We start from the raw sequence: 16,780 nt of genomic DNA on the forward strand, positions 1-16,780 counted from the left end.
TTGCAGGCATTACCATACCTATTTGTGCCGTGCAAAGATATACCGATTCAACCACATCAGAAAGGTATATAGCATGTTTAGAACTAGGGTGATATTGAAAAATGGATTGAGTAGACTCCTAGTAAGAAGGGGTTAAGGCCTTACTAGGTTGATAATGCAAGTTTTGTATTTATGATTAGGCTTAGTGTCCTTTTGCAAATTTCTGTAATGGAGTTGTTGAGTTATTTTGTGTACCTAGGATGTGCCCCGTCGGCATTCTGATAATTCCTCTATATTGAAGTTGAAGCTCTTTTATTTGATTTTTGCTGTGATTATGATTTAGGTACCTTTGTTTTGGAAAACAGATGTGATGCTGGAATGCTTCCTCTTTTTTTTCCCCTAAATGTGCAGGTGATTCGTACACATATGATATATCTCTTGCATTAGAGAAAGCTTTGAAGGTATGGGTCATTGCTGTGGAGAGGGTGCTCTCTGCAATAATGTTGTATATGTGTTTGTGGTGTACGTTCTGCTTGACATAGCTGGGATAGGAATGTTAACCAACAGATTGTGTTATGGATGCTAGGATAGGAATGTCTTGTAAGCTCAATGTCTTTTTGTCTTTCCCTTTCCCTTTCCTTTCTTTCCTTCTGTTTTTCTTGTTATAGCTAATTGTTCATTTCATTTTATTTGCAGGTGAAAACAGAAGAACAAATGGGATATAAGTATGGCGAGGCTTGCTTTCATTTATGTTTCTATTATTATGTACCATTTACACTTGAATTTTTGTTTTATTTCAACATATTATGCATAGAAATACTTGGGATGTTGTTATGTACTTTGAGCATCAATATTAATCAAAATTTATTTACTTACGATGTGTATTCTCATTAGATTTCCTAGCAATAGTTACAAATCAGATTATAACTATAAAAATGAAGTCATATAAGAACTAATACATCAGTTCTAAAAAAAAAAATTGATGTCCCATTAGCCAGTGGATAACAAAATATTAAGTAAGAAACGATGTAAAACAACGCAATGGACATTGAGTTATTAAGTAAGAAACGATGTAAAACAACGCAATGGACATTGAGTTATTAAGTAAGAAACGATGTAAAACAACACAATGGATATCGACATTGTATAAGAAACGATGTAAAACAAATCAATGGACATCGATTTATTAAATGAAAAACGATGTCTAGTATAAGTATGAACATCGGTGCCAACCTCAAAAACTGATGTTTAATAGAAAAATAGACATCACTTCATAAAAGGAAACGATGTTTAATAGAATAATGAACATCGGTCGTGTAATACAAAAGAATGTAGATTCAATCTTAAATAGTGTGATATATGGCAAGTACCCATAAAGCTTATAAATAGCAGGCAAACTTCAAAAACACCGATGTGTAAGAGAATATAACACATCGTTTCTAGAATGAGTAACGATGTTAAAATGAATATTAGTGCTGTTGGACCAATATTTCGTTAAGCATTAAATGCATAAATATGAAGGTTTAACAATATCTAAAAACACCAATTTGTGATTATAATAGCAGTTTAACATCGATTCTGGAACATAATCCGATGTTATTATTATATGGGACATCGGTTTTTAACCGATGTCTATTTTTTTGCGATCTTTTACATCACCCACTAACACATGGGTACAAATTTTTTTTTACATCGGTTTCTGGCCGATGTATATGTGGAAAATTCTAGTAGTGGGGAAATCAAAAATTCATGTTTCAGCCGCCAATGTTTCATTTTTGCCCAAATTAGTGAAAGTGAGAGCAAAACTTTTGGTTATCTTCTTTTCTAATCCCAAAGTGATGGAGAAAGAGGAAAGCTTGGGGTGTTTAACTTACAAATACAAAAGAAAAAGAAGAAATTTTGAGGCCTCATGGAGTCATGGGTTTGATTTCATTGGCCTCAACGTCGTCTTCTACAAACTGCATGTAGTTTTGCGTCTTTTTTCTTTTACAATCTTTTTTTTTTAAACATAGAAGCAAGTCAAAGAAGCAGTTTACTGAAAATGAATGGCTTTTAACAGTTGAACAATGCTGTTATGTTTTTTTTTTACCAACCCAGTCTCTGAAACTATGTTACATTAAAGCTAATAGAACTCCTTATAACTAATAAATTTAGAAGGGCACCAATTAAGATATAACCTATGAAATTTTAATTTTAGAAGGCGAATATAAAAAGTAGAACATATATATATATATATATATATATATATATATATATATATATATATATATATATACAGATCTTATCCAGAGCGGAGCTCCGCTTTGAAAATTAAAGTGTGAAGTTCGAGTTTTTGGTCACTTTTCAGTCGCACATCCACATCTTGACCGTTCAATTTTTAGGTCCTAGTGTATAGATCGTCTCTGCAAATTTTCAGCCAAAATGATGATCGTTAAGACATTGATAACTGCTTTAAAGCTAGTACGGTTCAGGTTGACAGATTCAGTCCGTCCATTGGTTTAAGCGCGTTAGATAACTTAACGATCATTAATTTGACTGAAAATTTGTAGAGATGATCTATACACTAGTACCTAAAAACTGAACGGTCGAGATGTGGATATGCGACCGAAAAGTGACCCAAAACTCGAACTTCACACGTTAATTTCAAAGCGGAGCTCCGCTCTGGATAGGATCTGTATATATATATATATATATATATATATATATATATATATATATTTTTTGAGATGGAAGCCTTCCCCAAACTGAGGCCCAAGGCCACTTCCTTGGTTGCCTTGGTCAAGGGACGGCTCTGCGCATCAGTCGCCCTCATTCTCCACTCTTGTCCTCTTCTCCTTCATCACAATCTCTTCATCCTCCTCCTCATCATCTACAATGGCCACCATACCTGATTGCTTCACGACGAACATCTCGAGCTCAGAGTCTCTTCGTCAGGCTGCACTGTTGCTGAGCCCGACCTGCCTGCTCCTCCACCTGCACACCGAGCACCATCGCGAGCCCGAACTGCAGCTCGGACCTCTAACCCAGACCTGTCCTGGTCGTTTAATCTTGCCACTTTGCATTTTCCGGAAGGCTGCGACGACGAGGAAGATCGCTGTGATATAGCCGGAGGAGCCATGACTGATCCAAATTGAGGTCAGGTCCGGCTATGGTACTGTATACTCGTTTGGAGATCTAAAACTAAGAACAAGATTTTGGTCACTGAGACTTGTTTTGTGCTCGACGGCAGCAAGAAGAAGCTCTATGATTTGGCAAATTGGGTTTCTGGTAAATTGGGTAATTGCCAAATGAATTGGCGTTGCTTTTGCTGGAGTCTGCACTGCTGCTTCCCATGAAGCATCTGATGTTTTGGGGGACAGAAGATTCATGCTCTTGCGATCAAAGCAGTGAGCTTTTTCGATGTGTTTGTTGGGAGTTCTTTACTTGATATTACTGCAAAATGGGTCTTGTGGGGGATGCACGTAAGGTGTTTGATAGAATGCCTGAGAGGAATTCAGTTTCGTGGGCTACTGTGATTTCTGGGTATGCAATGTAACGCCTAGCTGGAGATGCGTTGGAGCTTCTCGGGTTGATGCGTAGAGGTGAGGAGAGTGAGGGAGAGAATGAGTTTATTTTGAGTAGTGTTGTGAGTGCCTTGGTTGTTCCTGAGTTTGTTGATACGGGGAAGCAAGACTTGAGGCGAGGTAAGAGGAGAACGACCTTGGAGAGCTCCGGCAAGGCCAAGGTGTTGATCTGAGGGTCGAGGGAGAGGAGGTGGGTGGAGATATATGGAGGAATGGGGTTTTCGATTAGTTTTTTTCTTTTTCTTTTTTTGTTTTGGAAAAATTGTGTGAAATGACAAATTTAGCCCTTTAAATGGGCCCCTCCTTCAAAGTAAACGTTCAAATTGGACGGCACAGTAAAATTTAGACACGGCTGATCGAAATTGAAAGCACATGAGTGTTGCTGATCAAATTGAAAGGGGAGGGACTGACATGATGTTGAGTGCAAACCACAGGGTAGTAAACTGAAATTTTTCCTTTGGTTTATGAGTAAGTTTAAATTTGGTAAGTTGATTAGGTAGAACGAACTTACCAAACCAATGTTTGGTTTATGAGTAAATACTGCCGTCTGCAAATAATTTCTTTGGATTTTATTCTGTAAGAATAGATACATTACAAATTCTTTCACCAAATAAGAAATGGGCCATTTTCTATATAACTCGTTAGGTTGAAAAAAGTATGGGGTTTTGCTTAATTGCTTGCAACAACAACAACTCTTTGCGGCATAGTCATGGTCCTCGATCCCCTGAATCTCCACATCAATGTTTATCATGGTACTTTGGCTATGTTCCTTCTTAATTAATTAGGAAATTGTTAACTTATCCTAAACGTCGAGAGATATATTGTTAACAAGACATATTCACCCTGTCAAATGCTTAACTAAACAACATTCTTGAGTTTCTCCGTCTTGAATTCATCATAGTCTTCTACCAATCTGGAATTTGATGTCGAATCCGCCATCGCTTTCTTAACCAGCTGACCATAGAAAAACAATAGAAAGTCGATGTCAATCGGCTTGAAATGATTACTTGGCCTTTCTACATCAAATCATCAAGTACATATGCAGTTTTCGGGAAATGGAATCACTAACCGCTTCTGCAAGGCTCTGCACGACAGTATGAGGAATCCAACCAAGCAGATGTGATACAATAAAGCTCATATTTATGTCAACCTGACCTCTAAGCCTGCTTTTTGTTCCTTCCTTTCTATCAGGATATATGGTTCCTTTGAGGGAGAGGCTCAAGTCAAGCGGCTGGTACTCCTCAGGGATCCCCCCAAGTTCCCATCTTGTCTAGGAAAAAAATAGGACATTAAGGAAAACATGTGACTGATATACTGAGTACATCAAATCGTCTACAAAATATATTTGACAATTTGCTTACAATTTCAAGCTCAATGATTTTGGGAATGTGATGAGGAACATGAGGAGGATAGTCTTTCCCCATGGATTTGTATCTTAACTTAATGTACATTGCAAAGTAGATAGACAGGAACAAGACTTGCATGGTTGGCATTTGAATCCTCCACTCTTTCTGCATACATCAATTTGATTAGTACGACTGTTTTTCAATCGTAATACTGTCAAAAACAGATCGAGTATAAGCATACGATAACTGAAAGGACTTGAAATGTAACCATGAAACTCTAGGATGGGATAAATAGACCATTAAGCACCTTGCTAAGTTGCTGGTCCTCAATGTCTGGAAAAAGTGCTTTAATAACCCTTTGTTCATCCTCCAAATATTGATCAAATGAAACCTGCAAGCTAAAGTAGCATCACCATTTAGTGCTTTAATAAAAGATAGATAAATGTGAATATTATTACCTCAGGGGACTCATAAAGAGGTGCATCAATAGTGGAACTGAGGTTCACGGTTAAAGGCTTCTTATGATCCGAGTTCAATACCGCTTTTGCATAGTGGCGCCGTCTGCCCTTCTTCAGCTTCACCTTCAATTTTTCTGGGCGAAAAGGCATACCAGTACCAAGAATAAGCAAGGGTTGGCATAAAGCAATTACCTCAACCATTTTCCTTTTGCAGAGTTCTTCTACCTTGACTAGTGTTTATAACTTTATATCACAGTTTTTTTGCAGTGTTACAGCTAAGAAATAAAAAAAAAACCCAATACCAGTCTAGTAGTGAGTAGTGACCAAGACGCAAGTACAAGTTGAAATTAAGGTCTCCTACATATCTTTAACCATATGGAACCTGTGTACTCAAAATGAGCATTCTAAACGCAAGTAGTACTAACCATATCCAACTGCTTGCTCTGAATGAGCGTGTTGAACTCTAAACATGTTTCCTCACCAAAAGCTACTATTTCCTAGCTGAAAGGATAGTGGTGAGTGGTAAAGACTGGAACAAAGCCATGTTCTTCTTTTTTGTTACGTTTGCAACGATCGAACCTGTGACCTAGACTAAAATTACTTGGTTTCCCACCCTCTCACCACTTGGACCAACTCCAAGGGCTCAAAGTTCCTTTCTCTGTTTTTTTCTTTTGGTCAAATGTTCCTTTCTCTGTTACTAAACGAAATATGTGCCAAAATTGAATGCAATCTGCATATAATATCTGAATCAAATGGATTGTTTAAGAACTGATTGTCGGGTTTTTTTTTTTTTTTTTTTTTTTTTTTTTTTTTTAAAAAAACCCCACCCCATTCCCATCCTTGATGGGGCTCGAACTCCTGACCTCTTATATATGAGACCAAAGTCTTACCACCCCACCAAACACACACACCCATTGTTGGGGTTCTTCCCCATGTAGTTTATATCTAAACGTCTATGCAGAATATGGTATTCTTAGGGCCATTCTCTGAGCAAGCCAAGGCCTTTGGGGGTCTGGGTCGATGTAACCATGCTTGAGGAACTGGTCTGCTTCCTCATCTACCAGTTCTCTAGCCCATGTCACTCGTCTTGATGGGCAACTACCCGGTCCAAAACACCTGCAATTTTGATTCAATAATGCAAGCTTTATCAAATTCAACATCTAGTCACTCGTGTAGAAAGAAATGTTTCTACAAAAACAATAACCGGTGCTTCAAGATATTTTTCTACATCAAAGATCAGATAAAGAAAGTATAAACTTGAGGGCATCTTATTATCTTCCACCAAAAAGGAAAGAACAAACATTTCACTTATGAATGTACCGAAAAAGAATGAACTCAAATATTTAGACCAAACTTATAATTCTAAGCTTTGTTTCGTGTTATGTATTGGTACTATCCAAAGTAGCATATACATTTCACTTTATATATTTCTAAACTTAACAAGGACCCCTTCCTTGTTAGGTTTTCTTGCCTCTGCCAGGAAAAATGGCTTTAATATTGACGCAGTCGGAAGTAATGGGATTTACAAGCGATAAACCCTAAAACACATAGTTCTGGAATCCACCAAAGAAATAGAGAAAAATCTCTTAAATTTGATATGATAAACTGATTTGTATGATGGCCTCCAAGACCTCAAATTATAATCTAATAAGAAATCCTAAAGAATCCAAATTTAAAAGGAAACTAAAAACCTAAAATAAAAGAATTTTAAAACAAATGTAAAGCTAGCCTAAAAATATTAAATCCCGAATCGGATAATTAAGACGATATATTTTGGCCTAAATCTAATAGGGCTCACTAAAGTGAGTCTTGAAGATCTCGTCGTTCCCATTCTGGAAATGTATCTTGCGTCTCAAACAGACATTCTGGCCAAAAGTTGACCAAATCTGATTCACAATCAAAACCTGAAAGTTTGTGCGAGTAACCTGAAAGGTCCAAAACCAAATCTTCTTGAATATTCCAGCGGCTAATAATCTCATTACGCTTGAGTTATCTATTTTCCAATCACTCTCCTTGATTCTACGCTGCTTCTTTGCTTTTATGGTTTTCCGACTAAACCGGGCCCATTCTCGTCCTACATCAAATATCCCTTTGTTTATCCTCTAAATATTGATCAAATGAAGCCTGGAACCAAAGTAGCATCACTCACTATTTATGTTCAAGAAACATATAGAGATAATTATATATAAATATTATTGTTAGGATTGTGATCAAATATATCTGTTGAATATTGTTGCTTTTCTGCTATTAGCACTATTAGCTTAATAAGGTCAGTTAGCAATCAGTTTCTTTGTGGCCATCAGTTCTCTTACACGTGTACCTCATCTGTTCTTTTCAGCTAGTATAAATATGTACTCATCTTTCATTTTGTAATCGACCTGATACACAATACAATTTCTCTCTCATTTCCTCTGTATTTTCTGGGCTTCTCTATTAGAGTTTTCATGGCATCAAGAGCCAGGTTCGATCGGGATCAGATTTTGTGCCTAGCTAATTGAGGTTCATGGAGCTATCGTTCTCTTCTAGTTCTTCCTGCTAGTGTTGATTTTTGCAAAATCGAAGATTTCAAACTTGAGATAAGTTCATTCTTCAGATCTGAAATTGTGAAAGTTCTGATAGTTGATATTTGTTGCTGATTTTTTTGGTTTCGAAGCTTTGATTCTAAGTTTGAAGTAGTATGCTACTGCTCTTAGTCAAAATTCATGAGATTTGTTGAAGTTTGCTTCAGATTGAAGTTTGATGAAACCCTAGTTTTCACTTATTGAAGTTTCAGTACTTGCTTTTGTGCAATTCTCGTTGACTTACTGTGAATAGAAGATTGTGGAAGATCTAGTGGTGATTTTGGAAGATATGGAAGTCTACAGATCCTAGCTTCTCATCAGAATTTGTTCAAGATCATATTAGAAATTATTGAAGATCATAGAGCTGTTTTGTTGGAATTTATTTGTTCCTAGTGTGAAGTTGCTATACATTGCATAAGCCGGAAGTTGTTAGTTTTTGGTTATGTTCATCAGTTCATCATTGGAGATCATCAGTGGTGAATTTTGAGTGTTGATCTGTGTTGCCTATCATCATGAATACCGATATTGACTTAAGAAATTGTCTACTGTCCAACTTCTACAATTTGATTCTGGTTCACTTAGATGGCTCTAACTATGTCACATGGAAGTTTTTGTTAGAGACAATGTTAAGAGGTTGTGGCCTAATGAAATATGTCGATGAATCATTTCCTTGTCCTTCACAATACATGATCACAAAAGAAGGTGTTGTCTTATCTGAAATGACAGCAGAGTACCTTGGAAACAAAATGATTATGCTGTTATGACTTTGCTTGTTGCTACTCTATCCAGTGGTGTACTCTCTTTTGTTGTTGGCAGTAACACTTCTAGAGAACTTTGGTGTTTGCTTAAAGAGATGTATGCCTCTACTTCTTGGTTTAACAAAGAGCAACTAAAGAGCAACTTTTACAAACTTCAAAAAGGGTCAGATTCTATTGACAACTACCTGGATCGAGTGAAGATTGCTTGTGATCAGTTGGCTAATGTAGGGATTCATATGACAGATGAAGACATAATTGTTTCTGTTCTACTTGGTTTGCCATCAGCCTATACTACCATGAAGACTATAATCAGGGCTAAGCATAACCCCATTTCAATGCAAGAGTTAAGGTCTCTTTTGCTCATTGCTGAAGCTGAACTTGAAGAGGTTGACAAGTCTCTTTCCTTGCCTTCCACTACTGAAATCATAGCACAAGATGATAATATTAGAGGGTCTACTCCTACATCAACTCTTATTACAAATGCCAAATCTGATGCTAATTCTATGATGCCTACAAGTAGTGTTGCCTCTTCTATTGGATATAATGTGCATTCCATGTCTAATTCTAGTCCTTCACAATCTGCTGCTAGTCCTGGACCTCAGCCTCTATACATGACAGATGCTTCATCACCTTGTACTCCCACATTTGTTGATTATTTGCAGACATCATATCTGGGATTTCCTCAACCAAGTGCAAATACATGTCTCACCCAACCTACTGATTTCTTTGCTCACAACAATGGTGGTATGCTTCAACGATTTGGTGCTCATATGCCTCAAATCAAACCAATAGTTACTTATTGCAGCTTGTAGCTCCTTCTACTTTCACTCGTCATGCCTCAAATGATTATGCTGTCATGCCCTCAGTTTCTATCAGTAATGGTGCACCTCATTCAATGCCTAACTCTGGATATGGGATGAATAATGGGACTTGTAATGAAAATTTCAATGGAGGATGCATGGCTCAAAATAGTGGTTACAATCCTGTCCCTCAGTACAACCATTCACAGCAGCAAGGGTTCTTTCTCAACAATGATTCCTACAATGGCATGCCACCTCAGCAAGGTTTTCACTCATTGTCAACCAATATTACCTACTCAGCTGCAGGGTACACTGAAGACAAGATGAATTCTCCTAACTTTTCAAACAGAGGTACAAACTACTTCAACAGAGGCTGTGACTACAAGGATGACAACAACAAACCAAGAAGCAACAACTCATCTCCTCACAATCCCATTGTGTGCCAAATCTGTGGAAAAAGAGGACATTGTGCATACAACTGTTATCAGAGAAATTCTCAGCCCCATAATATTGCTTTGAGCTCATACGTGAAATGTCAAATCTGCAGGACTTCTGGACACATTGCCAAACTTTGCAGATACAAGCAGCAGTCACAAACCTCCTTTCAACCCAAGTCTGCTTCCATTGCTGCTCAACCAAGTTCCTGTTCTTCCATGCCACTTATTTCTCCTGGTTGAAGTACACATATGGTGTGATAGCTTCCAGGTTTATTCACCATGGTTTTCTGCTCTTCTCAACAATTATACATATGTTCCAGCTTGATGATAGCATCCTCCCATCAAGCTGAGGAGGGGTGTTAGGATTGTGATCAAATATATCTGTTGAATATTGTTGCTTTTCTGCTATTAGCACCACTACAAGAAAACTAATCATTCACGACGATGAATTTACGGCGAGCATTAAATTGTCATTTACGGCGTGTTTTGCACGTCGTAAATGGCTTGTTTTCCTGTAGTGCACTATTAGCTTAATAAGGTCAGTTAGCAATCAGTTTCTTTGTGGCCATCAGTTCTCTTACACGTGTACCTCATCTGTTCTTTTCAGCTAGTATAAATATGTACTCAGCTTTCATTTTGTAATCGACCTGATACGCAATACAATTTCTTTCTGATTTCCTCTGTATTTTCTGGGCTTCTCTGTTAGAGTTTTCAATTATTACCTTGGACTCTTGGAGGACTCATAGAGTAGGGCAACAGTAGTGATTCTGTGGTGCAAGGTTAAAGGTTTCATCTGGTCATCCTTTTTCGGCAAGTTGAAACTGTTGAATAGCGCCTTTGCATAATGGCAATGCCTGTCCTGCAACTTCTTTTTCAACTTCACCTTCAGCTTTTCTGGGCGAGAAGGCATACCTCTATCAAGAATTCTGCAGACACCAATTGCCTCAACCATTTTTTTTATTTTATTATTACAATGAATTGTGGATTTCTTCTACCTTAACTAATGTTTAAATTAATCACAGTTTTGCAAACCATTTTCGTATACCAACATATCTCTAACCATATGCAACACTCTAAATGAGCATCCTCAAACGCAAGGGCAACCTAACCATATGCAGTTGCTTTCTCAAATTGAGCATTTTAAACTTAATCCATATGCAAGTCCATGTGTGCTCACCAAATGCTACTACTCGATCTATCTTCTCAAATAGTAGAACTCCAAGAATCCCATATGCATTTCTGATAAGGTGGTTCACACAACCAATATTTATTGCAGAACGAATATTTATTGCAGTAAATATTGGTTGTTGTCCCCCTCTTCTCAAATAGTAGAACTCCAAGAATCCCATATGTTGACCAAAAAAAAAAACCCCATATGCATTTCTGATAAGGTGGTTCACACAACCAATATTTACTGCAGTAAATATTGGTTGTTGTCCCCCTCTAGCTGAACCAATGTTTGGTTTATGAGTAAGTTTAAATTTGGAAAGTTTTTTTTTGAGTTCACGTGAATTAATCCATTAATAGAACGGCCAGAACGACACATACAAACGGTCCATAAGGACACCCGGTACCATTCACTGTTACAAATCTTGCTCGATGATGCAACGAGTTTGCTAAACTAAACTTAACCTAGGCTTCCGCAAAATACTTTTGACTTGAACCTCCCTTTGCCAATGCACGCAATTGTGGTGCGCCAGGAGGTTCAAATATTTAGGGGGGTATATTGTATATGGAATTAGTGGAACTTTTAAAGAAATCTATGAAATTTAAAAGTCTGGGTGTATTCAATATAGACTTTTAACAGTCCATGAAAGTCTTGAGGTATTCAATTAAGATTTTTAAAGACTTCATGAATTCCACCAAAATCTAGGGGTATTCAATTAGGACTTTTAAAATTGAATAAAAGTACAGAGGTATTCAAAATATCATTCATACTTATGGAATTAGAAAATCATGGACTTTGTAGTGTTAACTATACATACCAAACTCCAATAATTTTCCAGCCTCCAGACCAAAGATTTCAAAAAGTCTATCAAAGTTTCCTCTTCAAAAAAAAAAAAAAAAAGGTCTATCAAAGTTATTCTCTCTACGCACGAAGAAGTTTGTCATTCATCATCTCTCTTTCTTAATTTTTTGTCTTTTCTCTAATCTTTTATGATATCAACCTTTTTTGATACCCAACATGTTCATTGTAGTTGTTGAATGTGATTTTTGTTTTTTGTTTTTTTTTTTTTTCCAATTGTGATACTTTGAACCCTAATAACAATAAAAATGATTTATGAAACCCTAAACTCAAATATTGTGGTCTAACCCTAAGACCTTGAACCATACTAAATTTTATCTTATTAATGAATTATTCTCATTAATTTGAAGTTATATTATGGTTCAAAAAAAGGTTGAACAATTGAATTTCAATTGATTGATTATAGATCAAGACATTGATCAATATTGCTACAATATATGTTAATCGGCGAAAACAAAATTGATGAGAATAATTAACCATAAACATCAAGTAATCTATATTGTATATTTATGTTGTTGGGAGATTAGGAATGAGAACAAACTCGCAAGACAGACTAACAATCATTTATTTGAGTCAATTTCTATTAGAAGATACTGGAGCGTTGAAGAGACAACAAGTTATTATTTTGTTTTGTGTTTGGGCTGCATTTGTTTTATTTGTTTTTTTGTTTTTTTTTTTTTTATATTTTATACATCCTAGGAAATCTGTAGAAGTCATTCATAATAAAGTATATAGATTTTCATAAATCAATAAAAGTCTGTTGCTAAAATCAATGGTTTTAAGAAATCCATAACAGTCTATCAACTTTTTAAAGAGTCTGTGGATTTTTCAAAAAGTCTGTCATTTAAAAAAAGTCTGCACAAATCCAAATACAATACATCCCCCTTAGTGTAACACATAGAAATTTTAGTGTGCAAGCTACAACCAAACATAGATTGCACAACAAGTGCATAGTTCCCTAGAGACAAGTAGGGAAATTTATTGAAAAAAGAAATAGCTAAAAAATAGTTAAATAGCAGCCCAGACCTAAGGTAAAAACCCTAGGCCCAAAGGAGAGCAGTACCCAAAGCCCAACATGAGTGGCTCGGCCCATCAAGTCTTCACCCCTCTGATCAGAACAGTCGCATGCACCCGGAAACCTCACCGCCAAGACCAGCAAAACCTCCGACGCCACACCTCACCGCCACGATGCCGCCATCTAGAAGAGTTCTATCGAACCAGAGAGATTCAACAACCCAAACACCCAGAGCGATCCGGCAAACACTAATCACCCGGACATGCGCCCTTTGCTCCCTAATCCTCCAACAGATCCTCGAGAAGTCACTATCGCCGCCGCCGGGCTGAAACCAGATCGCAGCAGTGCCTGCAACGCTCAACCTCAGAAGGACCTAGAACCTGAGTACCACCGCCCACTCACTATCTGTCACGCCCTTGATTTTTAACACAATAAAAATCGATATATATATAACCCCATAATTATACATGCGTGATCGTTCAGTTATCAATACCAAATACCTAGAAACTTTTTCCCTTTAAACTACCCACATATTGATGTCCTGAACCCACTATGCCAATATTGACCCGCTCCACAGAGTCATATATTACATAAGCTTATGAATTAAATTATCAACAACAAAATAATAAGTAAAATGCTCCTCAGAGCTTACTACAAGCAGAAGTCATAACAACGGTAAAGTCACAAAATTTACTTCCTACCGTAATGCTGTCAGCACGCCACCTCAGCTTCAGCCACGATTACCCTGACCTGCAGGATTAACCCCTACACCATTCCATTGAATAGTGCACCGGGTTGCCACACAACAAACCCGGTAAGCTTATGAAAGCTCGTATGAGTAAACTCAAAACCACAAAGCAAAACACATTTCTTAAGTCACCACAACCTAAACAACGATAAGCGCACATCTCACACCTACAACCATCAATTCCATATCGTGTTTACATAAGTCAACTGGTGACTAAAGCCTCATGCTCAAATCCTTAATCCTAGCATCCAATTACACAAATTTCAGTCAAACAAGACTTCCTCAATCAATGTTTGACGCCATCCTAACGCCCTATGGCGAATTCCAGAATCACACTCATTCCCTCCCCACTGGAAGCCTTTGTCATCAACATAACATCAAAGTTGAAAAGCAATGAATCACCTTCCTATCCTCACCACAGAGTACTATTCGTCACCACTATGGCCCTTAAGATAAATCAAAGCATCAATCAATAAATCAAGAAGAAAACAAGGCAATTACAATTCAAGCAGCAAGCAAAACAATTCATAGTAACCCCTGCATATAATTTAGTTCAGGGAGTCACATTAAGTCAAGCAATTCAAGTCAAAGTAGTCATCGTAACCCTACACTCTGACGTTTGTAGGTAATCCCGACCATCACAGCAGTCTTCTCGATTATTGTTAACTTAATAACAATTCAACTCCGCTACCGAGCAGTCATCACACTGATCATCGCACAGATTCCACCGGTCATCACGCAGATATTCATCATCCTACTGATCATCACACAGATTCTGAGGATCATCACACAGATTGCAATTGTCCAGCTGATCATCACACAGATTTCGCCGGTCATCACACAGATATCAATCATCACAAAGATTCATCACACTAATGTCAACGATTCATTACACAGGTATTCCTACACAAGCTTCACATGGCAATCATCACAAAGATTCATCACACTGATTCCAACGATTCATTACACAAATATTCCTACACAAGCTTCACATGGCAATCATCACAAAGATTCAATACTTAATTTTACTATTTCCAACGATACTGAACTCAATACGTCATATGCTGCCCATATCACAACAATTGCACCAATACATATATATTCCACGTAAATATATATATATATATATATATATATATATATAGTCATTCACTCAGGAATGTCACCAATACCAACTACAGTCATAGTTAACCTAATAACTCCAAGACAATAGGGTAATCGTGCTCATAACGAATATCGATCATGCTCATAACAAATATCGTGAGATTTACTCACCTTGAAACTCCAACTGCGTCTTCAATATAGAACAAAGCAGCCAATCCCCAACATAACCGTCCAAAAATACTTCGTCAAAGTACCTAATCACATACAATTTCAACTTAATAACAATTCACAAACGATTTAAGTCCGAAACCCCTGCTTTGAACTAAAATTCCCAAAGTGGTACCAATGGAGGCGAAACTACATCCGAGACCTCCCAAAGTCTCTGGAATACTTCCATGATTGATATGTCCAAACCACAAGTCATTCGGAAGCTCGAATCCTCACGGATCGAATAAATCCACCGGTATGAAACCATAAAAATCATAACAATTCCATTCGAACTCCAAAATTTGCATATTATATATCGAGACGCTCGTATCAACGAGTAGAACATATATAATACCAAAAACAGTTCCTTACATGGCCGGAAAGCCACAAGAACCGCCACCGCCGCCGGCCAAAACTCATTATTTCCCAAAACTCCCAACATAAAAAAGTTTCATCTAAGCATGCTTGTGAATTTTCATAACTAGCTCGAAGTCAGAAAACAAGCATAAATGATCGAAAACTACCTCACAAGCCGTGGATTACTGTTCAATCCTAGTTGAACCAAGTTTCACGTGAATCGATCCAAACAACCACCAAGGATCGATCAAGGAGGCTGCTCTGAGCTCCTCAAGCTCGGTTTGAAGCCTCGCCGACGTCGGAGATCGGAGAACCGATCGGGTCAAATTCCTCCAAAAGTCGCCACCTTGCTACACTTCCTCCGCCGAGAATCTCCGCAAGAGGCTGCCACAGAGACGACCGCACGAGAGAGGTGAATCGATCTGTGCAGGTTTCGGGGCCGAAGGTCGCTGAATATCGCCAGAAAAGCCGGGTCGGATCACCGGGTCCGGGTCGGGTCAGACGCGGGTGAGGAGAGAGAACGGAGCGTTTCTGATTTTTTTTTCGGAATGGTGAAAGTAAAATGGAAATAGTAAATTTCCAAAAGTGAAAACTCCTATTTATAGAACTTTTCCCAAAACTTCCACATACCATAACTTTCTCATACGAACTCCGATTGAAGCGTTCTGCATGTCCACGAACTCGTATCGACACGCTCTACAACTTTCGTGAATGAAGTTTTCGGAGAATCCCAACGTATAAAAAGTCAACCTTTGCACCCCCTTAAAACCATACTTTTCAAATAATTAATTCGTCCGAAACACTTCCGCTCGGTCCACGAGCCACGAAACCGTCCTATAACCACAATTTAGATTCCGGAAAATCCTCAGAAAATAATGAGGAATTTCCGGGGTACTACATTCTACCCTCCTTAAAGAAATTTAGTCCCGAAATTTACTCGTACCACGCCAACAAGTACGGATAAATCGTGCTCAAATCCAATTCTCAATCCCTAACAAAAATTGCCCTCACTACGAAGCCTCCACTCGACATTGAGCTAGTCAACCATACAGAATGAAATTCAACCACCAACAATGGTCGCACTCGCTCCTTGAGTGATCCATGTGCATTTAGAAACAGCCTCCACATCTCAACGCATCACCTGCCTTGCAAAATCATGGATACGGGTACCCCACCTAGTATCGTCACCCTGGTACATTCTACCATTCCACTTGGTGGTAATCCAATTATTTCATGAATCTCTTCCCTGTGCACCATACCAAAATTTGCTAACTATAGCATTTCACACAGACTACACAAGAATTCAGAATCTTGTCATCAACAGTATCTGCATCAACACATTGATAACGCTACACTAGCATTCCTAGAATTGAAATGACAGCATCACTTCAACTCAATCATCAACACACAGTACCTTCACA

The 16,780-nt window shown here is 37.9% G+C and overlaps 1 protein-coding gene across 1 annotated transcript; it reads right to left on the reverse strand.

The window, feature by feature from the left end:
• Positions 1-4,169: 4,169 nt before the first annotated feature.
• Positions 4,170-5,545, reverse strand: LOC133745932 (uncharacterized). Its single transcript, XM_062174097.1, has 5 exons — positions 5,347-5,545; positions 5,196-5,279; positions 4,904-5,053; positions 4,612-4,812; positions 4,170-4,496 (listed from the first exon to the last, which is right to left on the reverse strand). Exons 1-5 carry the CDS (start codon positions 5,494-5,496, stop codon positions 4,401-4,403), a joined length of 681 nt encoding a protein of 226 aa, XP_062030081.1. The 5' UTR covers positions 5,497-5,545; the 3' UTR covers positions 4,170-4,400.
• Between the last annotated feature and the right edge of the window lie 11,235 nt (positions 5,546-16,780).

The sequence above is a fragment of the Rosa rugosa genome, chromosome 1, assembly GCF_958449725.1.
Source record: "Rosa rugosa chromosome 1, drRosRugo1.1, whole genome shotgun sequence".
Lineage (NCBI taxonomy): Eukaryota > Viridiplantae > Streptophyta > Magnoliopsida > Rosales > Rosaceae > Rosa > Rosa rugosa.